The sequence below is a fragment of the Lepidochelys olivacea genome (genome assembly GCF_965140295.1).
Source record: "Lepidochelys olivacea isolate rLepOli2 genome assembly, chromosome: 3".
Lineage (NCBI taxonomy): Eukaryota > Metazoa > Chordata > Testudines > Cheloniidae > Lepidochelys > Lepidochelys olivacea.
The window spans coordinates 192117045-192142402 of record NC_140413.1 but is presented as its reverse complement, the minus strand read 5'-3'; the positions used below and the strand labels follow the sequence as shown (position 1 = coordinate 192142402).

Below are 25358 nucleotides of genomic sequence, written 5' to 3'. Positions count from 1 at the left end.
AGCTCCTCCACCCATATGGCTCAGCTGCCAATTCCTCCCCACAGCAACCACACAAACCACAGCTGACAACTCAAGCAGCTTCTAAAAGTCAACTTCCTCCATTCAGCCTAGGAAGGGGCACAAACACCCCATCACGCTGCTAGCTAACAGAGCACAGCAACACTGCACAGGAGTTTAGGCCAGAAAGAAAGGGAGAACAGAACTGGCTGCAGTTCAAACTGCAGGAGAAATTCTAGGTAGGCAGATTTACTATATTAATTGGGTTAACACGCTTGGTACCACCATCCAGACTGGGATTAGAAGCACCATGGGATCTTTAATGATCACAAACAGTTAAGAACTTGATTCTGCATCAAAAGTTCACATATTGAATTGCCAACACCGTTTCCTGGAGCACTCAGAGTTTTTAATCTAAGCGTCTGACTCCTCTGGCAGCTCCAGCCCAATTGAGCTGCAGGGCCCCCTTTTATACTTTCTGTCCCACCCCTCTGCTTCTGGCAGGGCGGGCACGGGTGTCTTGGTTCCGCCCACCAGGGGATGGGTGGGGGTTTCTCCCCATCAATCTTTAAGGGAGGTCACGGCCCTTCACTACAACAGATATATGGTCTTAATCCTTTGGAGAAACTAAGGCAAGCAATTTACAAACTAGACAAGACTGCATTTGTAAATGCACTAAAAGCAGAAGCCTAACAGTGAAGCCCAAGCCATCTTTAGTACTTCAGTCGGGACACAGGACAAACTGCTCAATATTGAGACAGTCCCGATTTTATCAGGACATCTGGTCACCCTAATTGTTTATCTCACATAGAATAAAAAAACCACATGCAGCATCATGCACTGCTAATAAGAAATGCTTCTTTCATAAAGTATTTGCTTGGGAGTATGGGGTAAAATTAGGTAAGCAGTTGTCAAGCTTTTATAAAACCAATCATCCATAGTGTTAACAACTATGCTCAGGAACTGGAACACTTCTGTGTAATCAATTATCATTTCAAACCTGGAGCATGAAACAACCACTGGAGGGCACCACAACCCCACTGCACAACAGTGTATGATCAGCAAAGACAGACACCCAGTAGGAAGTAATGAAGGCTTCCCTTCATCACGAGTTTTTGGGGACAGGGAGAGAGGTAATGAAGAGTGCTCAGTTAGTTCAGAGAGGTGCCATCGTTTCAAAATCAGAATCTAGTTGGAGGACCTAGTAGAGAGAGCCATATGGTCTTGGTGGACAGAGAAATTTTTTTTTATAACAAAGCTTAAATGCAAATTGTTCTGCCTGGGATTCTGGCTATGCCTTCCCCCTAGAGTCTTAGTTCTGAAACCAGCTCAGGTAAACATAGAGGTGGTAGCTCTGTGCAAGCTAGAGTGCTAAAAATAGCAACATGGCTGGGGTAGCAAGGACCGCAGCTTGGACTCGCCATCTGAGCACAACCCCATTCGAGATCCTAGTTACATACACAGGCGGCTAGCCCAAGCTGCCACAGTCATGCTGCTATTTTAGCCTGCTAGAAATTACACCTCCCAGCTGCAGATATACCCTGTGAATTAAACAGGCATACACTGCATGTCCATAATGCCATACGTGCAAAACTGTACTGACTGTATATTATAGTAAGATTTCAGAGTAACAGCCGTGTTAGTCTGTATTCGCAAAAAGAAAAGGAGGACTTGTGGCACCTTAGCGACTAACCAATTTATTTGAGCATAAGCTTTTGTGGGCTATAGCTCACTTCATCGGATGGAACCTCCAACGCATTATTAAGGATCTACAACCTATCCTGAAGGATGACCCAATACTCTCACAAATCTTGGGAGACAGGCCAGTCCTTGCCTACAGACAGCCCCGCAATCTGAAGCAAATACTCACCAGCAACCACATACCACACAACAGAACCACTAACCCAGGAACCTATCCTTGCAACAAAGCCCGTTGCCAACTGTGCCCACATATCTATTCAGGGGACACCATCACAGGGCCTAATAACATCAGCCACACTATCAGAGGCTCCTTCACCTGCACATCCACCGAGAAACTGTTGAATTGGAATTCATTTGCAAATTTGATACAATTAACTTAGGCTTGAATAGAGACTGGGAGTGGCTAAGTCATTATGCAAGGTAACCTATTTCCCCTTGTTTTTTCCCCCCCCCCCCCCAGACGTTCTTGTTAAACCCTGGATTTGTGCTAGAAATGGCCCACCTTGATTATCATACACATTGTAAGGAGAGTGGTCACTTTAGATAACCAGCAGGAGAGTTGGTTTGTGTGGGGGGTGGGAGGGGGGTGAGAAAACCTGGACTTGTGCTGGAAATGGCCCCCCTTGATTATCATACACATTGTAAGGAGAGTGGTCACTTTAGATAAGCTATTACCAGCAGGAGAGTGGGGTGGGAGGAGGTATTTTTTCATGCTTTGTATGTATATAAAAAGATCTTCTACACTTTCCACAGTGTGCATCCGATGAAATGAGCTATAGCTCACAAAAGCTTATGCTCAAATAAATTGGTTAGTCTCTAAGGTGCCACAAGTCCTCCTTTTCATTATAGTAAGAAAGGCACTGACAGATATAACTCCGTATCAACGGATGCATCAACGTAAGCAGGGTGACTGAAAACATCTGTGTACAGTGGGAGACTTGGATTTGCACATAGCTTTTCCACCAGTCTGGCTGTAGGACTGTCTGTGATGAATGTGAGGAGGGGCTATAGTCTACCAGTGGGATGTTGTCAATTCTTCTCTCGCTGTGTTGTGGGTCCTTTCTTGTTTTATTCAACCAGTTCTCTATGTGTTGCCCCTACAGGCTCAGGAGTCTGAAGGCCAGGCTGTGTGGTTATGAAATCAGTTGCACCCAGAACATGAATGAGACAGTTTCTACACATTTGGTTGTGCTATGTTTAATGTCAAAACTATTGCTATACTTTCAACTGACTATTAAATTAGCAGTACTGCCAACCTCAAGTGTTCAAGAACGATGAATCAGAATATCATGAGATTTGAAAACTAGGTTCTTTTTATTTGTCTTTTGTGATGGCACATTTAGGATTTGCTTTTCTCTGCAACCAGGAGGGCTAGAAACTCTCTTTTTTAATGAAAGAGGAGATTCTCTAGGACTAACCTGACTCCAGCAGCTGGAACATGAAGAAAAAGACCAATTATCACAAGATTCATGATTCAATTGTGAGAGTTGGCAACAGTGAATTAGGGCTGAGTGTTCCACTGATTCAGTTAACCACCTGCCCCACCATGATGGTGACAGAAATACTGCATGCATTTCCTCTGGTGTGAGCCCCCACTTCAGTGCCCAGGCCTTCAGTGATACAGAAACTGTCCCTCCCTATCCAAGGCAAAGTTGATCTGCCCCATTAAGTTTTTACAGCACTGTATTTGAGCAGTAAAGGCATGCTTTCAAGAAAGCCTGGCCATCAAGATCAAGAATCACTGCATCAATTGCATCTTTTGCCTCCGCTTGCTCTGTCTCTTAGTTAACATTCAGCTGAATATATAGTAGATAATGCAGTTACAGTTCCCCTATGGACCACTTAAAAGATTATATAGATTAGGAAAAGGAAGCAGCTATAAATGCACCCAGCCTGTCTCACCTTAATTCAGATCCTACATAGGTCACTAGTGACAGTGAGATCAAGAGTGCTTGCAGTGCCAGCATCTAACAGACATCTGGAATTTTTTAGTTACTTTTCTAAAGATGGGTTGGGCGAGAGCCATTCAACAAATGGCACAGCTGGTGAACAGACACTGAATTCAGCTCCAGCAGACAAATACTGCTTCTCCACTGCCTAATGTAGTCATTGTTCCACGCAACCAGATGTTCTATGGAAATACCAAATATAACTACAGGGAGAATTCCCAACTTTATTTTTCTTCGGAATTAGATTTTCTAGTAACAGAGTCAGTCTCTGAGGCTCCTGGCTAGATTCTGTGCTGAAAGGCACACCATTGATGGCATACCTCTGGGATGGGGGAGCCAGGTTGCCCAGATTCCTCTAGACTCCCTACATTTTTGGTGGGTTACTTTTCAGCTCCCCGCTGTATGAACACTCACTGTCCTGCCCCCAGTGGAGGCGGCAAAGAGAGACAACGTAAGGCCATATCCACTGGCCCTATCTAGCTGCTGCACAGCAAGAATTCTCCCCCAGATGGTTGTTGTTCCTCTATAGCCCCATGCACAGGCAAAGTGGTGAATAGGGACTGGAATAGAGGACAGGAAGGTACTGCCTTCATCCCTGAAGTTTGGGAATATAAATGCCAAAGCTAATCTCAGTTTATACCATCATAAAACTCAGGTTGTGCAGTGCTGAATCAGGCCCCAGGAGCACAAGCACAGAAATTCAGGGAGCCCTTGTGCAGAAGTGTGTGTAAGGGTCTATGTACCCATCTCTTTACCCCCTGTGTAAAGCTAGACATACTAGCAGCCCTCAGCAAGCAGTTAAGGTGATGCTCTTTAACACTTAGTACTGGCGTACACATGGTTTCCCCATACACCGTAAATTTCCTTGCTTTTGGGTCTCAAACACAGCCTTGTGCACTTTTAATGTAATTTTATTTAATAGCATAAAACATGCTTGTATAGTGAGAAAATAAATGCAACACAAGACATTGGAAGTCTTACTTCAAATATTAGATAATTTTGAATACGACAATGCAGTAGTTTAAAAGGTGCTAACTTACCAATGATTATAACAAAGTGATTTCAGGTAGAAAGACTTTCGAAGCATATGCCATGTGGTTTATATCTAAGGTTTTCAACTTTTTTCCCCAGCAATCACTCCCTTTCAACAAATTCTTATTTAGAAATAAACGTATTATTTTACAAACAAGAAATAAAGGAAGAATTCAGAGTAGTCAGCCATGGATGTTCAGGTTTATATCCATCAGATTCTCCTGGTATCCACCTGGTGATGACCCAGCCATATACCAGTACTATTCACAGAAGAAGTCAATGGCCTGAAAGACAGTCATTAGAAAAATGAGCAGAGGCTCTTAGGCATTGTTATACCAAATAAGAACTGGGTACAAATTGAATCAAGGTGCAAAATCCATTTTGAAAAGGTAAGCAAGGAGAAGCAAATGTTAAATAAATTACCACTTTAAAATTCTACTGTATAAATCATGGAACTCGTCTCAGAATACTAGAGAAGAGTTCCATATTGACTAGTTAATGCTTTATACTAAGCCTTTCTAGTTTTGTTTCTCTTTTGTTCTTTCATTTATTATGGCTAATCAATGATTGCTACACACTGAGCCACATGCAGTCCTGGTGTCACATTGTGGTCTGCCATGGACTTCAGTGGAGATGTGGCCACTTCATAGTAGAACTAAATCTGGTCCTTTAAATTCCTGTAAATAAAACTTGCTTGATAAAGTACAAGTCCTACCAAGTAACTGTTCAGTGAATTTATCCATAGAAATATGTTCTGTGAATTTCCCCTGGACCACACCTGGTAAGAAAATACTTCTGAACATAAAAACAATGATGAAACACATATATAGCTTGAAGAGGATTTTTCAAATGCTTTCCTATTTGAATGGAGTTATACATTTGAACAGAACATAGCTTAATATTCAATATTAATGAAGGTAATTACCGGAAACTTGTTCAATGAAAGATGTTTTAAGGTTTTCATGAAAGTGGTTTTAAAGAGACAAGCTACCAAGCAATCTGAGTCTCTGTGCCAACACACTAGCTTCTGAGAAACCAAACATCTGCTTCACAGTGTAACTGAGGGTTTTTTTTAAATTGAACATATTACAAGTCTTCAGTAAAGTTAAAAATTCCATGGGGCAGTGGAAAGCTTGAGAAACTACAGTAGTCTGATACAGTGCAACAGAAATAAAGCAGCCTGGTTGTTTCAAAATAAACATTTGAATATGTTTCTAATCACTTTAATTTAGTGTATTAACGCTTTCTCCTTAGATGCGTAAGCAAGCTTTTCACACACACAGGGTGGAGGCACATGGATTATACAAAGTGCCTTTAAAATTTGCTAAAACTTTCCTTTTCGTTGCTTTGGTCTAGTTTTTAGTAAATTGAGGAGCACTTATATTTTAAAACAAAAAAATACTGGGTGGTTTTAGAAAAAAAAGACCTTTTGATGTTTAAAAATAGCCTGGAATGCTTTGTCTCATATTGAACTGAGTTGTGAATGAGTGAATTTTCACATGTAGTTGTAGCCTCTTCCTGGTCCCACTGGAGCAGACAGCAGAACTCAGGCTCCTGTCACATAAGGAAAGTGAAGCATGTGCTCATTATACGAATTCTCTATAAAAGAGACATCTCTATTTGTGTAAATAATTAACGGAGACTGTGACAGTATAGGGTGCTCACGAATATGCAGCATGATTCTTCGGCTCTGTAGGACCCATAAAACTTACTGTACACTGCAGATGGAATCTTGAGTGCAGTGCATGATGGGCTTAAATCTACACCATTCAAGTCAATAGGAGATTTTCAATGCACTCAAATGGGAGCAGGATCAAACCTTACATGAAGCTCTCAACAGTGCTTAAATGGTAGCAAGAACAGAGCCTAAATTATGAGTTCAGTGTGGTTCCTCGACAAAGTATGGGAAGACAGGATCGGGCCCCAGGCATTGTGTGTGGCTCAGCACTATTACAGTCAACAGTGGGATGGTGTAGTGCATAGCGATGATTTGTTTTTATAGCAAATTAGCATTACACAGTTGAGTATATTAATGTAACCCCCTGGCCTTTTGCAGATTCCTTACCGTTGTAGGGATTGTCTTATTAGCTTCTTGATAAACATGCTGCTCTGAGACTAAACTGCTGGGGAAGTAGCCAACAGTTCCCATCTGGTCTTCATACTCCTCACCATACACCTTAAAGCAAGAAAAGCTATAATTAGATGCAATAAAGCAGCCCGCATCCAGTTTAAACTAGTTCAAGTTTCTGTCAAAAGCAGCAATCATACTCGCTCACTGGTCTTGTGGACTTTTGGTTTTCATACTACTTAACTAGAACAAGATTTTTTCAAAAGGAGGCATGAATATAAGCCAGAACACAGATCCACATGACTCCAATAAGTTATATTTAGGATACATTATTTATAAGATCCAGATAAAAGTGGAGTGGCAGTTTTATTTTCCTTTAAATGAAAGGTTGGAGTTAAGATTTCATGATCCATTGTCATCAAAGTGTCTCTTCTCAGATTTAGGTTGCTGTAAAATGTTTGCACCCGATTCTTTGAATAAATGGCAGCAAAAGAAAAGCATTGGATTTTATTATGATTGCTTCAGTGCATTTAGTTCCATTATTTATATTTTAATAGGTTGTGTACTCTCTCAATATGAGAGAGATTCTTATCAATGCTTGTGAAGTTTGGATTTGAGAGTTTTGTATGTTTTCACTTTTTAAAAATCTCAGATGTAATCTTTAAAAAAGCCACAGGATATATTTTCGCTGCTAAAATCTGTTTTAAAAAGTGGATGTTGACAAAGAAACATTACTAGCCAACTAGAGATAGATTAATGCTTCTATAAAGAAGAATGTCATCTTACACTTCCAGCCCAGAACTCTCCAGCTTCTCTCTCTTTCACTAGTTTTGAATAAACATAAATCAATTGCCCTTTTTTAATATTAATGAACCTGCAGTCCGGTGCATTGTAATCATCTTCTGCTCTGGCAAGGGAAATGGTGTCTGCAAAGAAAAAAAAAGGAGGTGGATAAAGAGTATATGTTAGACTCTCTCTGCAGATGCAATCAGGCAATGAAGAAAGTAATCAGAGAAGAGCCTGCCAGATTTCACCTTACACAATTTTCAGTCTGTACTAAGCAAAGTAAAATAAAACCAGAGACTGTCACTTTATCAAAACATTAGCTGCAATAGTGTTCTCAGAAAAAATGTTTTTAACTACACCTACCTTTGATAATGGATTTTGAAACAAAATCCTTTAAAAAGCAGCCTGTGGAATATAAATTAATTTCACATGTGGTTTTGCCACATTAAAAGTATTTTTAAATGTACAAACAGACCGATTTAATACAGCAAGGCTAACAAGCAGCTCGTTCTTACATTTCAAAACCAGACACTGCTTTGTACAAACACACACATTTAGTTTTGATCATATGCTCCACTTAAGTTTAAACAAAAATACTTACAAACACACTCCTCATCAGCACAGAGCTTTTTGCTGGCAAGTTTGTCCATAAAAATTCCAGTCACGCCAGGGTATGTAACTCCAATGCATAAAAATAATATAACCAAATCGATAGATAGTGTCATTTTTTGATCGGTGGTGTTCTTTGCTAGAACTTCGCTCTCAAATGCATGCCAAGTCTGGTAATACTTATCTTTTATAGAAAAGCTAGACATCTGGACAAACATCCCTGACCAATGGGAAGAGATTAAGTTAACATTCCACTACTTTAAGAGGAACCACAGGGCCCCAGGGGACCCTCAGGTTTTATTTACCAAATAAAATCCCTTTCCAAAGCCTTTTTGTACCACTGCTTCAATAAACTGCTGTATTACAGAGACATTCTGTATTTTCCTGTCGGCTTTCATTAAGTATAATGTTCTTATCACCTCAGGCAAAATTTGTCTGAAGATGAAAAAAATAAATCAGTCCCGGTTAAGCAGCAAATGAAATAACATCCCTTAAAGTCCATAAATCCTTGATTCTCATGAAATGTACGAAGACAAAGTCAGAGCTTTCTGGAGCAGACTGTCTCTGTGACATGTTTCTATAGGGCCCTTAGGCACTACTGCAAATATAAATAAACCTAGTCGGTGGCACAGGTAGTTGAATCTCAGTGAAAGGCTCTATGCATCAGCAAATTACACTTGAAATTTAGGCACTGCACATTCGTAGTGTGGACAAAGCTTTAACTTCATTGGGTGCTCCAGTTAAAAAGCAAACATTTAACAGCTTATGCCAGAACCACCCTCCATTCCATCATAGTTTACATAACTGCAGTATCCTCACCACAGCATGGCCTTGCACCCACCGTATGTGTGAAGTCATGTCTTGCATGGGAGTGTAGAATCACATTCCTTTCTGAAAGTCTCACAGCCACTGTTGCGTACCTGGATTCTCACTGGAGAAGTTGTGCACGCAAAGCACTAAACTGCGTATGCTGTAACAGGTGGATTTGTACCCATCTCTACTCCTTCAAGACAGCATTTTAAAGGTCAGCATATGTTACAACGCAAGGAAAAGGTGATAAGAGGACAGTGGCCTTCAGTCATACCACCTACTTTTATGATCCCTGCCGTTCTCACAAGTAATGGAAGGCTAGGCCAACTCAGGACTTGCAGGGGAGATCACTGACCAAGGTACACCTGATGGCAGTTTGGCAAGTGATTATGTGGCACTCTTGTGAGAGTCAGTACCGAATCAATTCCGGGGGGGGGGGGGGGGGAATTATGGTGCAGATTTGCTTTGAGAGTAGATAGGTTCAGTCTATTCACTAAAGGTACCATGTTAATTTTGGTTGTTACGGGCATAGTCCTCAGAGTAGCTCGTGCCTGGATCAGAAACAATAGCACAGACCTGGGCTGCCCCTTCCTCTTCACCCTATCCCCCCAAAAAACTCCACACCAGACTCACTCAACCACACCTCACCCTTATCCAAAGGGTTTTAGTGGCCTAACAAGTTCAGAACTTAAAGGTCTGGGGAGAGCTGAAGGCAAATCTGACACCTGTTTGTCCAGATCTACATTGACTAGGGTCTGAATGTCCAGGAAAGTCTGCAGTACAAATTCCCAACAGTTCCAGTGCAGGTTTCATCAAGAATATAAAAATGTGTATTTTAATTGTATTTCTTTATTCACTTGATCTAGAAAAATGCTTTAGCTTTTCTTGTACAAAATGAATGCTTTACCCCTGTATGATTCCCAATTATACTATCTAAACACCTCACAGTCTCATGTATTTACCCTCACAACATTCCAGTGAGGTACAGAAGTGCTATTATCCCCAATTTACAGATGGGGAACTGAGGCATAAAGAGGCTAAGTGACTTGCCCAAGGGTCACAACGTCCGTGACAAATCAACTTAATGAACCTGGGTCTCCCAAGTCCCAGACTGGCACTTTAACATGCAATTCATTTAGGACCTTACTGTGATGCTGTATAGGGGCTTTGTCTTCACTATCAGGGAGATCAACGCTACTGTGATCGATTCAGCGGGTCTAGTGTCTCCATCATTCTTGTTCCAAAGTTATGCTATTGTTTTAAAAAAAAGTCTCTTTTGAGACAGTAAAACATCAGTAGAAAGTAGTTAGCCCAGTAAAACAGATGATGCAAAATCATAGCTTGAACAAAATAAAAATAGCATTTATTTTTACAATGTTAGGATTTCAGCACAGCAAGTTACTATCTGCCGGATGTGGAAATCCTACAGCTGTCCTACTTGAGTAACCCTTACAGTTTTACACAAATGTCTCCTTACTCTTCTTCAAAAGAATAAGAACAATTTTAGTTGGCCAGAAAGGTGGTATCATGTTATACAAAAAACAGTCCTTTTAAGATCATATCCGTGGTTATTTCTTAGCATAAGTGATTTTCATTGCATGGGACGGAGTAATCTTGAACCCTTGGAGAGCATCACGAGCAGCTCCTGCCTGTCCCTCATTTTCAAACTCCACAAAAGCAATGTCATGTCTCCCAGGCACTAAACGTACTTCTTTGAAGCCAGGGAACCTTTAAAACAAAGGAGAAGTCAGATAAGATTACATGGATTATATCTGATGGTAAATCTCTCAAGCAACCGTTAAGCCTTATCATAAGCACCCAGTACTATAACATTCAGTCACTACTAACAACACATTTAAAAGTAGTGCAGTAGTTCTCATCTATAAGGAAATGAGAAGCTACTTGACTAGTGAATGAAGTTGCAGAGAACCTCAAACACAGCAAGGCACTCTCCACACTGCAGTTGTCATATCTGCAGCAGCATGAGGTTACATGGTCATTGCTCCATTACATGTGGGGCATTAGGGCAAAAACATCAAGCAAGCAAAGTCAGGATGTCACACTACTCTGATAGCTCCATTTGATGGTCCTTCTCCCCAGGACACAGGGATCCTAGGAGGGATGTTTTCCATCTCCTTCCCACTCTCCACCCTTTCCTGCTTCACCTGAGGGAAGGTGGTACTTCCATTCTCTTCAATCCCTATGCTGCATTGAATGAGACCAAGAATGGCTCCACTGAAATTCAAAGGTCTATATGAATTGAGCTAATTCCAAATGTTGTATGCAGTGTTGTTGTAGCTGTGGGGGTCCCAGGATATGAGACAGACAAGGTAGGTGAGGTAATATCTATTATTGGACCAATAATACTGGTGAGAGACAAGCTTTCGAGTTTACACAGAGCTCTTCAGGTCTGACCTGAAACTTGTCTCTCTCACCAATAGAAGCTGGTCCAATAAAAGATATTACCTCACCCACCTTGTGTCTCTAGTTCCTAATGGGCAGGTATCCATATTGAAGAGCCACCACAATTTACATGGCTGTATTTTCAGCAGTAAGGCCAAGGATTAAATGGGCCTGAGACTGAACGGATACTTTTAAGTATCCCTTAAAAGGTCAGGGCTGAAGAAAATTTGTGTGCACGCGCATATAATGGGGAGTGAAAGGAGAAAAATGTTGTTATAAACATCCGACTTACTGATTAAATAGCATAGACAGCATCATCTCATTTGTCTCTTCTGGCAAGTTATTAAGGAAGAGTATATAGTTTGGTGGATTATCAGGCACCTACAATAACAGAAGAACATAATTCAGTAAGTCATGCAAAATATAAGTAGTGCTCATTTACTTTCTTTATACTTCCACTGAAATTACTAAAACTAAGTTAACATACTGTTAATGTTCTTCGTAAGACTGGTTTAGACTTCAGCCACTTATTGGCTAAACTGTATTTTTCCAATTGATCCATTTTTTCTGCTATCAGTGTTTGTATGTTATTAGTATAATATCGAGAGATGGTAAGTTGGGGGACTTAGGTATTTCAAAGTCATTCACTGTAAGCATGTAGAACTGCTAATTTTAAAAAGGCACAAATATCTAAAAAGATAATTGACCATGTCAGTTGTCATGTCCATAGAATTACCAGCTTTGAACGGCGTACTGTAGTAAAGTTGAGGGAGTAACCACTCTATTTGAAGATCTGTAACAGATATGTACACTTGCTAATGTTGCTTCACAGTGGCCCACTGAATATACAGTGCTACAGACAGATTTGCTGACACTTTGCATATAGCAGTTCAGTACCTTCTCAAGCGAACAGGGAGATGTCTCAATGGCAGGGATCAGCATAGTTATTCTCTACTTTATTTGGCTTTAGTATTATTAGGTAATTCTCTTCAGTTGAGAAGAATAAGCCAGGTGTTACAACTAGTAACTAGTTACAAAGTCATCAACTTTGAAGGGAGAAGGCTGTACAGAGACCTAGACATTCAGCATTATATCTTAATAAGAAGCATGGCCAGAAAAGTGACATATTAAATTCCTCAAAACCAGAGAGGTGACAACAATTCCCACAAAGACACTGGATCCAGAGCATGCTGTGCTCCCACTATTCTCAGCTGTCAGATCACCCTTAGATGAACTCAGTCTGTGTTTGTTCCCACAAAGACACTGGGTCCAATTCTCAATCCTTGCAACTGGCACAAGAGAGTACAAAAATAGCTTTCCACAATTTTTTGGCCTCTTTGAATTTTTGGCCATGTTAAAGGGCCTACTCAACTCCCAATCTAAATGACCTCAGGCAGCTGTATGTGTTTGAGCTGTCTCAAGGCTGCTCTCATCTAGGAGTGCTCTGGCCACACCTCCTCTATTCTCTAATAGACCCTCTATGTTAGGGGACTATTCAGAGGGCAACACATAGGTGTTCTGCCAGTTCTATGGCGTCCAATAAAACCCCATATAATGGGGGTATTCTCTAAAGGCTGTTTCTGCCCCCTTTATGCCACTGGAATTGTGAAATAAAGGAGCTGGAGGAAAAAAAAAAAAAAAAAAATCAGGCCCGAAGTTTGTAGTAGCAGCTGTCTCTCCATATATGCCAGTTCGGGGGGGTCCTGTAAGTTGCTGGAGGAAACTGATATAACAAAAAATTCAGAGCATGTACAAAAATCTCATTCTATGTACTACAGAAAATCCCCAAAGTCAAATTTAAAACAACTTGAAACTAGTCAAATGTGCTTTTTTAAATACTGGAGTTGTATTGTATAACACAAATATTAAATGGTGTTTGTTTAGTACTTTCTCTCCCTGCTAATTCTCAAACAGAGAAAGTAATGGCAGGAATAAATAAACTAATAAGAATTACCTGTTGATTCTGTGATGAAGTCCCTTGGACATTCAAAGAATTCTGTGTTGTTCCCTGTGAGGTTCAACATAGAAAAAACATGATTTTACCAAAAATCAGCAATAAAAAGTTTTGTATAATTTTCAATTTGAAAGCATATATTCACACCAGTTTGGTTTTCAAGGAACCTCAGAGAGCATCTTAATCCTAACCAACCCTTCAATCTTAAGGCACTGTTTCCTAAACTGTGGTCCATGGACCGTTCATGGTTTGCAAAACAGTTGCTGGTGGGAAACATGAAGCCATTGGGTTTTAAACCCCCAACACCAGACTGCTGGAGAAGACATAGCCATTAGGTCGGAATGAATTCTAAAGGTGAATCAGTAGATATGGCAAATTATTGTATTCCATCTGCCTCTTGAAAAGGTGGATTCCACAGACAGGGAAAGGCGTTTTTAGAGGTGTTTCTAAACATGGCTCTCTCTGTTGAAGGCAGCACTGCATGCTTTCTGACTGAGGTACAGATAAATCCACAGACTCCTCCTGCACAAATTCAAAATCAATATTTGAGTTCTTTAAATGGATTTCAAGATGGTGGCGAAGTTAATGCAACAACAGCTCTACAAAACCTACCAAAACTCCTATATACAGGATTTAACGTTTATTCTTAATTTTGGTGTTTTCTATTATACAGGCATTAGTAAACTTCTCCAGTGCAGACCATCTCTTAATGGAGATACTGTCTCATGGGCCAACTCCATTCCCATTTGCGATTGCATGGACCAGTTCCCCTCTCATTTGCTATTGCATAATGCTTAGGTGTAACTACAGCAATTATTACACACTGCACAGTAATATTGTGAAAGTATTTGTGTATTTTTACCCAACATTAAAGATCAACAAGTAATCTCTGAAAAAAGTTAATCACACTTTCTACTTTTTTTCAATTTTGTCTTCTCTCACACATCTTCTGTTTCTCTCAGCTAGAAAGTAAGACACCACCATGTGACCAGCCACTTCTCCACAGACCACTAGGAAGTGGTCTAGGGATCACTAGCAGTCCACAGACTATGTTTTGAGTACTGCTAGTACTAGCTACCTAGCTACTACTGCTCCTTATAAACTCAGACTCTACGACCAGAAGGGACCATCATGATCATCTAGACATGTTCATGTAATCTGAGTTGGATCCAATTTTGGAGTAGTTGGGGAGAAATTACTTGTTATTTGCTTTCTGTATCAGACTGAGAAAAGAATTTTGATTGCTGAATTGTTGATCTGACTATGCATTCGTATGAGGGGTCCGGCTTGCCCTGCACCTTCTCAGTTCCTTCTTGCCGGCTAACTCCAACAGAGAGGCAAAAGGGTGGGTCATGGAATGGACTGAGCAACGCATCTTAAAGAAAAAAAGTTACAGAAAGGTTAGTAACTTTTTTTTCCTCCTCTCAAGTGTTTGCTCATTTCCATTCCACATTAGGTGACTCCCAAGCGTTACCTACAGAGGTGGGCTCGGCGTTCATGGACACGTTGATTGCAACATTGCTCTACTAAACTTGGCGTCATCCCTAGCCTGCTCGGGGATGGTATAGTGGGAGGAGAAAGTATGTACCGACGACCAGGTCATTGCTCTGCAGAAGTCTGGGATTGGGACCTGAGCCAAAAACACCACTCATGAAGCCTGAGTTCTCGTGAATGGGCTGTCAAGATGGCAGGAGGTAGGACACCTGCCTGCTCATAGCACATATGAATGCAGAAGTGTTGCAGGATGAAACTGTCTGGACTGAAACCATTAGGCCTTTCATCCTATCTGCTACTGCCAACAAAAGTTGTTGTTTAGCCAATGTAGATTTATGGAACAGTTTGGTTCTCTCAATGTAGAAGGCCGTTCCTCCATATTCTTGTGCAGCTTTTGGATGAAAACAGCCAGGAAAATAGCCTGCTTATGATGAAACTGCAAGACCACCTTTGGGAGGAACGCTGGGTGGGGGCACAGTTGAACCTTGTCTTTAAAGAACACTGTATACAGGGGTTCTGACATAAGGGTCCTGATTTCGGAGATCCTCCTGGCTGAAGTAACTGCTGCCAGGAAGGTGACCTTCCAGGAAAAATATGACAGAGGGCATGATGCCAGCTGCTCAAAGGGAGGGCCCAGGAGTCTTGACAGGACCAGGTTTAGGGTGGGATACATTCGTGAATTTGAGGGTAAAGTCTCCCTAATCCCTGGAAGAAGTGAATGGGCATCTCCTGTGAGAAGACCAAACTACCGTCCACAAGAGGACGGAAGGCTGAGATTGCTACTAGATGCATCTTGACCGATGAAATAGCTAGGTCTGTTTCAGATGAAGCAGGTATTCTAGCACTGACTGGGAGGAGTGACCAAGTTAGTGAGAAGCCTCATTGGGAAGCCAACACCGAGAAACGATTCCACTTGGCTAGATAAGTCACTGTAGTATACTGTTTTCAACTACCTAGCAAGACTTGGCGGACTTGTTCTGAACAGGCCAACGCTGCCGGATTCAACCATTGATCATCTATGCGGTCAGGTGGAAGGCCTTGAGGTTCAAGTGGAGCCAACAGCTGAAATCTTGCAAGATCAGGCCTGGGAGGGGCAGGAGCAGCAATATGGTTGCTACTGACAGATCCAGTCGTGTGCCAAACCAGTGTTGGTGTGGCCATGCAGAGCCTAATAACAATAACCCTTGCTTTATCTTGCTTGACTTTCAGAAGGACCTTGTGTACCAGAGGAATTGGGGGGGGGGGGGGGGGGAAATGCATAGAACAGAAGCTTTGTCCACAGGAGTAGGAAGGCATCTGAGAGAGCACCTGGGCTGTGACCATGCAGAGAGCAAAACTGCTGACATTTCCTGTTTTGCTTGGTTGCGAACAGGTCTACCTGGGGAAACCCCCCCAGCTGGAAGATGGATCTGGTTACGTCAGGGTAAGAGACCACTCATGGTAAGAAGAGAAAGAGCTGCTGAGATGATCTCCCAGAGTGTTCCAGGCTCCTGGAAGGTAGGAAGCTTCAAGGTGGTAGGAGTGTTTCATGCAGAAGTCCCATAGACAAATGGCCTCTTGACACAGGGTGGCCCAATGCACTCCTCTCTGCTGATGTAAAACGTGGTTGCCATGTTGTCTATGAGCACTCATAACTCTGCCTGTGATCTAGGGTAAAAAAACCACCAGGCATGCTAGGCGAGCCACTCTGACATTTATATGCAAGGAGAGCTCCTCCTGGGATCAGAGGCCCTAAGTCCTGAGGTGCTTGAATAAGCCCCCTAACCTAGATTGGACATGTCCAAGATTAGGGATACTGCTGATTGGAGAGTGACAAAGGGAATGCCCACACCGCCTGATCAGGGATCCCTCCACCAGTCGAAGGAGGCAAGGACTGGGGCAGGAACTGTAAGCACAGAGTCCAGCCAAGTACACTGAGGTCAACCAAACTTGGAGAGATCTGACATGAAGTCTTGTGTGCTGTACCACGTAAATGAACATGGCATGTGACCTAAAAGTTTGAGGCAAAAATGGGCTGTCATGACAGGGTTGGCCTTGACCTTCCATATCAGAGCCAACATTGTCCGGAAGCTAGCCTCTGGCCCAGGTAGAATCGAGCACTGCACCAAAAAACTCTATCCTCTGGACAGGGATGAGGAGTTGACTTTTGCTTATTTATCAAAAGGCCCAGAGCTTGGAAAGTTGGTTGAACCAAATTGATGCTGGCTTTGATCTGGGTTTCAGACCAGCCTTTGATCAGCCAGTCGTCGAGGTAAGGGTAGACTTGAACACCTTGACTTCTGAGGAAGGCTGGCATCACCACCATGCATTTTCTAAAAGCCCAAGGGGCTGCCAACAGGCCAAAGGGAAGGACAGTGAATTGGTAGTGGGTCTGGTTTACAATGAATCTGAGGAACCTTCTGTGGCCCTGGAAAATGAACATGTGGAAATAAGTGTTTTTCAAATCGAGGGCAACGTACCAGTGCCCTGGATCCAGGGAGGGAATAACAGAGGCCAGGGAAACCATGCGGAACCTCAGCTTCTTGCGATAACTGAGGAGGCGAAGGAATTAGGAAATAGCAGGAGTAAAACCCTTTCCCTCTCAAATTCTGAGGCACTCCTCTACAGCCCCTACCCACAGGAGGGCTTGCACCTCCTGGACTAGAAGTTGCTTGTGAGAAGTGTCCCTGAAGAGGGAGGAGTACGGTGGAAGAAAACTTCCTCCATTCTACTCGGCACCAAACAGTCCAAGATGAGGGACCAGGCTGGACTGAAATAGGAGAGTCTGTCTGAAAACAAAGGTGGGGGGGGGGGGAACAGGATCCATTATGGAAACAGCTATAATGCACTTGGGAACCCCTTCAAAAGTTCTGCTTGGGGCCTCAGATATCTGTGCAATGAAGCACTTGCCTACGCTTATAACCCCTTCTGTTTCTTAAATGGGTCTTGGTGAGGCAGCAGAGCCAAGAAGCAGACCAGTTGCTGAGGTCTGAAATGTGTCACTGAAGGTGTGGTGAGTAGAGGCCCAGGAATCTGAGGGTAGCCCTGGAATCTTTTAGGCCATGGAATTTTGCATCTCTTTGGAGAAGAGGGAAGTTCCCTCAAATAGAAGGTCCTGAATGGAACGCTGAACCTACGGTGGTAGCCCCCAAAGATTGGAGCCAAGAGCATCTTCTCATGACCACCACTGATGCCATTGTTTTGGCTGCCATGTCAGCTGCATCTAGGGCAGCCTGGAGGGAGGCCCTGGCTTTAGTCTTCCCTTCCTCCACCAGAGTGGGGAACTCGTGCCTTCCTTGAATTCTGACTTACAATCCTAGATGTTCTAGTTATACCTGCCAAGCAAGGCCTGCTGGTTGGAGATGTGGAGCTGTAACCCACCAGTAGAATACATCTTTCTACCAAGTGGGTCCAGCTTCTTTGAGTCCCTTGGCCTTCCTCTTCTTCTGCACCGCCTATGCAGGCTTAAGTCCCGAGCATTGGTATTAGGCTAAGCACCAGAGTGTGCAGCAAAGGGACCCTTCTCTCAGACACCACCGAGTACAAACAGCTGAAAGGCAATCCCAGTACCTGGGGGAAACCCATGGATTCTATTGGACCCACATACACCACTGACTTCTGAGCCAGGTGGCTACAGGGGGCACGCACACTGAGATCCAACAGGATGTAGGTCAAATACTAGTAATGGTTCCTTGGTTGGGTGCATGACTACGAGTCAGCTTAGGGAGACCATATGGGGGTGGTACCCCTTGCTTCCACCAGCCAGGGCCAAAGGTCCGGGGGATCAGTGCCAGAGGGGATGGTTTCCTTCTAGTCAGTGCCGGAGGACCAGCTGCCAGGTAAGAGCTTAGGGCAACATGCTCCTTTCTGCAAGATGATCTTGCCAGTGTCGGAACTTGCCCCGCTGGGGTTGGCGGTGCCATGGGAGTCATCGGGTCCCTAGCCGCTGGAAAGACCTTCAGGTTGGACACCACCACAATCATGCTGGTGCCACGACGTTCCCCCCTACTTCCCGGGTGTTGGTGGATTGCACTGCATTGGACTCAACAGAACCTGCTAGTAGGGTGGAGTCGATGGTGCCACTTGCAGAGCAGGGACAGAGGAGTGGTCCAATGTAGGTCACACTCCACCTTTGTGCTTCCTCAGCTCCAAGGAGCATCCCCTCATGGACTGCTGTTTCTTGTGCTTCCTCAACACCAGTGAAGGGGAATGGTGCTGAGAAACAGGCTGTCGGAAGAGCATTCCACACCGATGCAGAGGTACTCGGCGCCCAGTCCAACTGGCTCCACTCCTACCCTGGTCTAAGTGTGACTTCCATCAGGACAGACCTTAGCCTGGCCTCCCTGTCCCTTTTTGTATGAGACTTGACCTGGCAGCAGACATGGCAATGCTCACGCACATGAGCCTCCCACAGACACTTCAGACATCTGAAGTGCAGGTCAGTCACCGGCATGTGCTTGCCACAGGAGGCACAGGGTTTAAAGCCCAGAGACAGGGTCATGCCCAGTCCCAGGGGAAGAGGATGCCCCTGTAAACAGCTGTGGGGCCTAACTTTATATACCACTACTAAAAGAAATAAACTGAAGGTAACTAAACTTGCGAAGAAAGGAGGGTATAACAGCACCACTAGACGAACGCTTTGCCGAGGCAAGAGGAGATGTTCAAGCAACGGTCACGGGTGGTATAAAGGAACTGAGAGGATGTGGGGCTGGCTAGGCCCCTTATACCAACACATGAGTGTGCGGCCCCAGAGGGTGCTAGAGCTGGCCTGACGGATACCATCGAGGGGAAAATCTGTAGTGACTGGATGCACACCTAACATGGAATGGACATAAGCAAGCACTCAAAGAACCACCCTGTGTTAGAGAGGACTCTTTAGAATTTGCGTTGGCACAAAATGTCTAGGCTGCTCACCAAAAACAAGACCATGAAAATTATGAATGGTTACCCTTAAATTGTTTAAAAGTGAGACTGATCAGTTTTCTAGTTTTAATATTTTTGTAAAAATATTTGCAATTTAAGATTCTCTCCAGGGTTTATAGTGCATAACCAATGGATATTCACCAAAACAGAGGGAGTTGATATTTTCCAAAAATGGAAGTTGATTAAAGTTTTCAGTTTGAATACCTTAACATTTTGTTAGGATGGAAAGAACAAAACACACAACAACAGCTAATATTCTTTGCTGAAGAAAGAATGACAGACAATGATAATTGAGACTTCATCCACTATGTGGATGGGCAGAATGAACAGACTTCAAAAGTTTGTCATTTTAGTAACTAAACTGAACCTGATTCTTAACAGACAGACAATCTGGGGGCCTTTGCACTCAAGATTCCTTGCAATTCAGATGCAACTTTGTCTAATGATAAAGATGAGTCCATTAAACTTTTACCTTGAAACAAGTTTGGCACAGTTTACAGGAAGCATATTAGTCTCTTACATACATTCCTCCAAAATACAAATCCTCCTTGTTAAAATTATAGGTAAATATTATATTAAAGGAATTTGTTCCATGCAGAAACAACCCTTCAGACTTGTTCTAGAAGTCTGGAATCTTGTTTTGGTTTACACAGTCCACTTACCTGACCAAGCTTTTTATTTGCTGCATTAGCTGACTGCTCCAGTGATTTAGCCTTTTTCTTTTCTTTCCTCTTTTCCTTATCAGCAAATGTACCGCGCATTTTGGAAATCATATCAGAATCTGTTTTTGCATACTGAATACGCTGTTTAAACAACAAAGCAGAACATTTTATGCTTCACTATGCTGAACAGCTTGCACTAGCCTCATTAAGGCCCCAAATATCTAGCAGAACACTGGAATTCCAACAAGAATTTCTTACATTAAAAACTTTAATTAGACACTACCCACAGAATATGCTGAATTCACCAATTAATTCTGAGCACTTACTACAAAAGCGCCTTTTGTTTAAAACATGCAAAAAGATAGAAGAGGTTGATGGAGGACGGTTAAATGACTCAGTGAGGAGGATTTGTTTTTGAATCAACACTTTCAGTAACAGCAATAATTATTATAAAGTAGAAATATGACATAATGCTTAACTTCAACATAAGTGAATGCAGGCAAAGTTATGGCATCACTACACAAACTTGGACTTATACAAGACCAAAAAAAAAAAAAAAAAGCAAACTGGAGGCATGCAATTTTACTCCACCACAGAAAAGTTGATCGAAAGCCTTCATTTAGAAAACATACAAAATTTAGACTTCTAATTTAAAAAAGTAAGGCAGTATGATGCTGGAGTAAAGCAGTTTTATCTGAAAGCTAAGCACACTGCCTCTCAAATATGCAGGTATATGTTCACATGGAGAAAAAGAGGACATCAATGAAAAATAAATAGCAGACACACCCTAGATAGAAAAACAAAAATCTGATTCCCAGTTGCAAAATAGCATACTGTCCTAGTCCACTAAAAAGAACATAAATAAATAAAAGACTTACCATTGGTTTGCCGTAAAATGGAAAACCTTGTAACTGTCTCAAAGCATTGGTGGATGATCCAAGTTCTTTAAATATGACAAAGGCCTGTCCTCTCATTTTCATTGTCTTTAAAGCCACAATATCTACTACATGACCAAACTGTGAGAATAGTGCATACAAGGATCTCTTCAGTTCTGTTGAGAATATAGAAAAGCCATTACCGCATATAGGTTGGAAACATCAGTGTGCTTTTATAAGTTTCAGAGCGGTAGCCGTGTTAGTCTGGATCAGTAAAAACAACAAGGAGTCCTTGTGGCACCTTAGAGACTAACAAGTTTATTTGGGCATAAGCTTTCGTGGGATGTAACCCACTTCATCAGATGCATGGAGTGGAAAATACAGTAAGCAGGAATAAATATACAGCACATGAAAAGACAGGAGTTGCCTTACCAAGTGGGGAGTCAGTGCCAACGAGGCCAATTCAATTAGGGTGGATGTGACCCATTCCCAGCAGTTGACAAGAAGGTGCGAGTATTAGAGGGAAAATTATCTTTTGTAGTGACCCAGCCACTCCCAGTCTTTATTCAGGCCTAATTTGATGGTGTCAAGTTTGCAAATTAATTCCAGTTCTGCAGTTTCTCATTGAAGTCTGTTTTTGAAGGTTTTTTTGGTTGAAGAATGGCCACTTTTAAGTCTGTTATTGAGTGTCCAGGGAGCCTGAAGTGCTCTCCTACAGGTTTTTGAATGTTACAGTTCTTGATGTCCGATTTGTTAATTAGTTAGTTAATTAGTTCTCTTCCAACCATCAAAAAGTGTTATATGACTATCACATATATCTTATGCAACTCATACAATATGCATGTGTAAACTGGCATAACTTCTGCTGTCCTTGCTACTTTCTTGTCATTTCTCTTTTCTAATTGGTTAATTACTACTTCTCAAACACTGATGATCAGGGATCCTGGTTTTCCAGTGATAAAAACAATTCTCTGATTTAATATATATAATCATCTGTTTTTCCACAATTAAAATGAAACACTAGACTTTAGTTTTGCTAGCCATATTACCTATAGAGAGATCAGCTGAACACAATATGTTATTGATATATTTGCAATTTTTAAGCTGATAGTCAGAGCCCTACCTATTGTCTGATCTAATTGGTACTGGGGCAAGATCAGATAATCAGAGTTCCACTGAATATGTTTATTTTTGTAAAAATGTAAAAATTCTCTGTAAAAAACACAAATTATGTGGTTTTCCATGGCAAGCAGATTTCTAAGATCTCTGCTGATCCTGCATTCTAGACCAGACCACTTTTACCCTTTACTTGATATTAAGGAAGGTGTTTCTCTAACGGCTTTTGGCAACACATTGTGTGTCCCCATTGTCCTGTTTCCTCTAGTTTTCCCCACTTGGCTTTCCTGACATACATCAATATGTGCAACATCCCATTGGGAGATTTAAGAATCATGGAGACTTGGAACCAATGTACCTTACTACCTAGTGGACTATGTTTGTTTCTGAGCGGTTTTTTTTTAAATTTACTCTCTGATCCTCGCATTACTATGTGGCAACCTTTGGGACTCAATTTTCACAGACATTTACAGCACCACTTTACAGCGGTATTAAATTTGAATGTATACTGGTAACCAGTTACAATGGTTGCTATCAACTCTAAAATACTTTTAGTTTCATTTACATTTTTATACCAATAAACATCTCCATATGGAGGATCCCAAAACACATCACCTGGCTGCCAGGTTCCATTAGATAGAAACCCAGATAGTATCCAATTACCATTGTTATTTCACCAGGTTTGGCTACACAATTATGCCACATTCCCTGCTGGGATGTGGGACAGTGTCCATGTGAAAAAATTACCACCACTTTGGGAAAATCACATCCAGAACACCACTAGAGCCTGATCCGATAACCCACTACTCACAACAAGTAGTATCAATAAAGTCAGTAAAATTACTTGCATTATAAAGGACTATTCATGTGAATATGGGTTTGCAAGACTGGAGCCTTGAGTCTCAATCTGAAGATAAACGTAAGATTCAGTGGGACTACCCACACAACTAAATTACTCACATTCACAAGAGTTTGTAGAATTGGACCCTAAGATGATAAAAAGAAGAAAGCCAGAAAGTTTCAAAAACCAAACTAAACCACTCAAATGTGCATTAAGACTTGGTAACTTCAGAATGAAGTTACCAATTTTAACTCCTTCCCCACTGGCAGTAGTTAAGCATAGAGATCTTAATTTAGATTTCCTGACTGCTTTCCTTGTAATTATTTATTTGTATTACAGTAGTGCCTAGAGATCAAAACAGATTGGGATTCCATTGGGCTAGGCATAGCACAAACGTGTTGACATTAGAAGACTGCTAGTAACATTTTATGTCAAGATTATATTTCCAGAAAATAGAATAGCATATTTTTACTGAGATAGTTTTCCCAACACACTGATGAAAAAAATTAACTTTAAATTATTCATACCATCTTTTTTAATGCTGTCATTTATATTATTGATATAAATAGTATGGTTTGGTCGGATATCCATCTTCTAACTTGCTTATACAACAGCCTAGAAAAAGAAAAACAAGTACAATGTGTTAAAAATACTTACATTTATGAAGATGAATTCATAATAATAATTGAGTTTTTGTTTGTTTAGGTCAAACAGGTGTTGCCAGCATCAGGCTATATAAAACAGGATCAGAACTGCCTCACTCAACAGTGAAAAGGTTATAAAACTATATATTTTTGACGTTCTAACAAAGATTCATCACCTCTGAAGGTAGGGAAAAATACAGCCAACTATAGGGGCCCAAGTCACTGAGAAAGCACCAAGCGGCGTGCGAGGAGGAGTCATACCACGATCATCCCCACACAGCTCTTTCACTGCCCTTTTCATCGATAACCCGCTGAAGTGTTTATAGGATACCTATCGCCTTCCTATATACACACCGGTGCCCCCCCACACCACGCACGCACCCCCCACTGCACCACACAGCCAGCCCCTCCAACCGCAGCCCCCCTCACGCAGCCAGCCCCGCCCCGCAAACGCGGCCTCCTTCACGCACCCAGCCCGCCCACACGTCCAGCCCTGCCCGCCCCATCCCCCAGCCTCTCCCCTCCCGCACGCGCCCCGCCGCCTTCGCCCCAACTGCCCCACGGCCCGTTCTGGGGGAATTCAGAGCTCGTGGCCATTTCGCGCCAATCCCAACCGGGGCTGGGTGATCCCGCCCGCCCAGGCGGGCTCAGCGCTCCGGTGCCGGATACCTCCCCGGGCACAGGCACCGGGGGCCCCGCGCCGCAGCTCCCAGTAGCGGAGCAAACGGGGAACAAACCCTTCCCTCACCCGGCTCCACTCGCCGCCCGGCCCCGCCCCGCCGTTCCCAGCACACCTCACCCTGGCGCGTGACCTCACGTAAACAGGCAGAAGAGTCGATGTCGCGCACAATCGATATATCGCGCACCCAATCATCGATGCGCTCGTCTCCCCCTTCCTTCCTCCCCTTGTCGCGCGCGCGAGCCTGAACAGGGGCGGGGCGGGGCGAGAGGCGGAGGCCTGAGCTCGGGGGCGGTTCCCGCCTCCCTACAAGTGCCCGTAGGGATCACTCACCGCGTAGCAAGTGGGGTTCATGCAAGCAAGGCTTGGGTGCAGCAAGGCCCCGAACCCCGTCAAGGCCAATAGGGGGTGTGCTGCCAGCCCAGGCTCTGCCTCCGGGTGTGTCCTACGGGTGGCTTTGGTCCGTGCCCAGACCCTGTTGTGTCTTGAACATAAAGTGTTATGCAAAAGTCAACATAGTTTCTGTAAAGAGAGATCCTGTCTTACTAATCTATTAGAGTTCTTTGAAGGGGAGAACAAACGTGGACAAGGGGGATCCAGTGGACATAGTGTACTTAGATTTCCAGAAAGCCTTTGACAAGGTCCCTCACCAAAGGCTCTTACGTAAATTAGGTTGTCATGGGATAAGACGGAAGATCCTTTCATGGATTGAGAACTGGTTAAAAGACAGGGAACAAAGGGTAGGAATAAATGGTAAATTTTCAGATGGAGAGGGGTAACTAGTGGTGTTCCCCAAGGGTCAGTCCTAGGACCAATCCTATTCAACTTATTCCTAA

At 42.7% G+C, this 25358-nt stretch overlaps 2 protein-coding genes across 4 annotated transcripts; both read right to left on the bottom strand.

Annotated features, from left to right (window-relative positions):
* Positions 1 to 4587: 4587 nt before the first annotated feature.
* OTOR (otoraplin) lies at positions 4588 to 8421 on the bottom strand. Its single transcript, XM_084624906.1, has 4 exons — positions 8135 to 8421; positions 7534 to 7673; positions 6745 to 6855; positions 4588 to 4963 (listed from the first exon to the last, which is right to left on the bottom strand). The coding sequence occupies exons 1-4, from the start codon at positions 8358 to 8360 to the stop codon at positions 4940 to 4942; spliced, it is 501 nt and encodes a 166-aa protein (XP_084481032.1). The 5' UTR covers positions 8361 to 8421; the 3' UTR covers positions 4588 to 4939.
* A 1868-nt stretch (positions 8422 to 10289) lies between these two features.
* SNRPB2 (small nuclear ribonucleoprotein polypeptide B2) lies at positions 10290 to 24774 on the bottom strand. 3 transcript variants are annotated; one of them, XM_084625267.1, is made up of 7 exons: positions 24643 to 24774; positions 23727 to 23814; positions 21246 to 21418; positions 20368 to 20508; positions 13310 to 13363; positions 11648 to 11736; positions 10290 to 10680 (listed from the first exon to the last, which is right to left on the bottom strand). In XM_084625267.1, exons 2-7 carry the CDS (start codon positions 23788 to 23790, stop codon positions 10521 to 10523), a joined length of 681 nt encoding a protein of 226 aa, XP_084481393.1. In that variant the 5' UTR covers positions 23791 to 23814; positions 24643 to 24774; the 3' UTR covers positions 10290 to 10520. The 3 variants fall into 3 exon arrangements, with proteins under 3 accessions (XP_084481393.1, XP_084481391.1, XP_084481392.1); XM_084625265.1 differs by having other exon boundaries at positions 24592 to 24649; XM_084625266.1 differs by lacking the exon at positions 24643 to 24774 and adding an exon at positions 24458 to 24597.
* Positions 24775 to 25358: the final 584 nt, after the last annotated feature.

What these genes read in the sequence shown, in the direction of transcription:
- OTOR (XM_084624906.1), bottom strand. Translation starts at nt 8,360, where the DNA reads ATGTTTGTCCAGATGTCTAGCTTTTCTATAAAAGATAAGTATTACCAG. An exon ending in TGCTGATGAGGAGTGTGTTT is followed by an intron (nt 7,674 to 8,134) that starts GTAAGTATTTTT and finishes TTTTCTTTGCAG; the next exon opens with ACACCATTTCCCTTGCCAGA. An exon ending in ATAAGACAATCCCTACAACG is followed by an intron (nt 4,964 to 6,744) that starts GTAAGGAATCTG and finishes ACTGTCTTTCAG; the next exon opens with GCCATTGACTTCTTCTGTGA.
- SNRPB2 (XM_084625267.1), bottom strand. Translation starts at nt 23,790, where the DNA reads ATGGATATCCGACCAAACCATACTATTTATATCAATAATATAAATGAC. An exon ending in CATTTTACGGCAAACCAATG is followed by an intron (nt 20,509 to 21,245) that starts GTAAGTCTTTTA and finishes TTGTTTAAACAG; the next exon opens with CGTATTCAGTATGCAAAAAC. An exon ending in CTGTCTATGCTATTTAATCA is followed by an intron (nt 10,681 to 11,647) that starts GTAAGTCGGATG and finishes TTTGTTTTAAAG; the next exon opens with GTTCCCTGGCTTCAAAGAAG.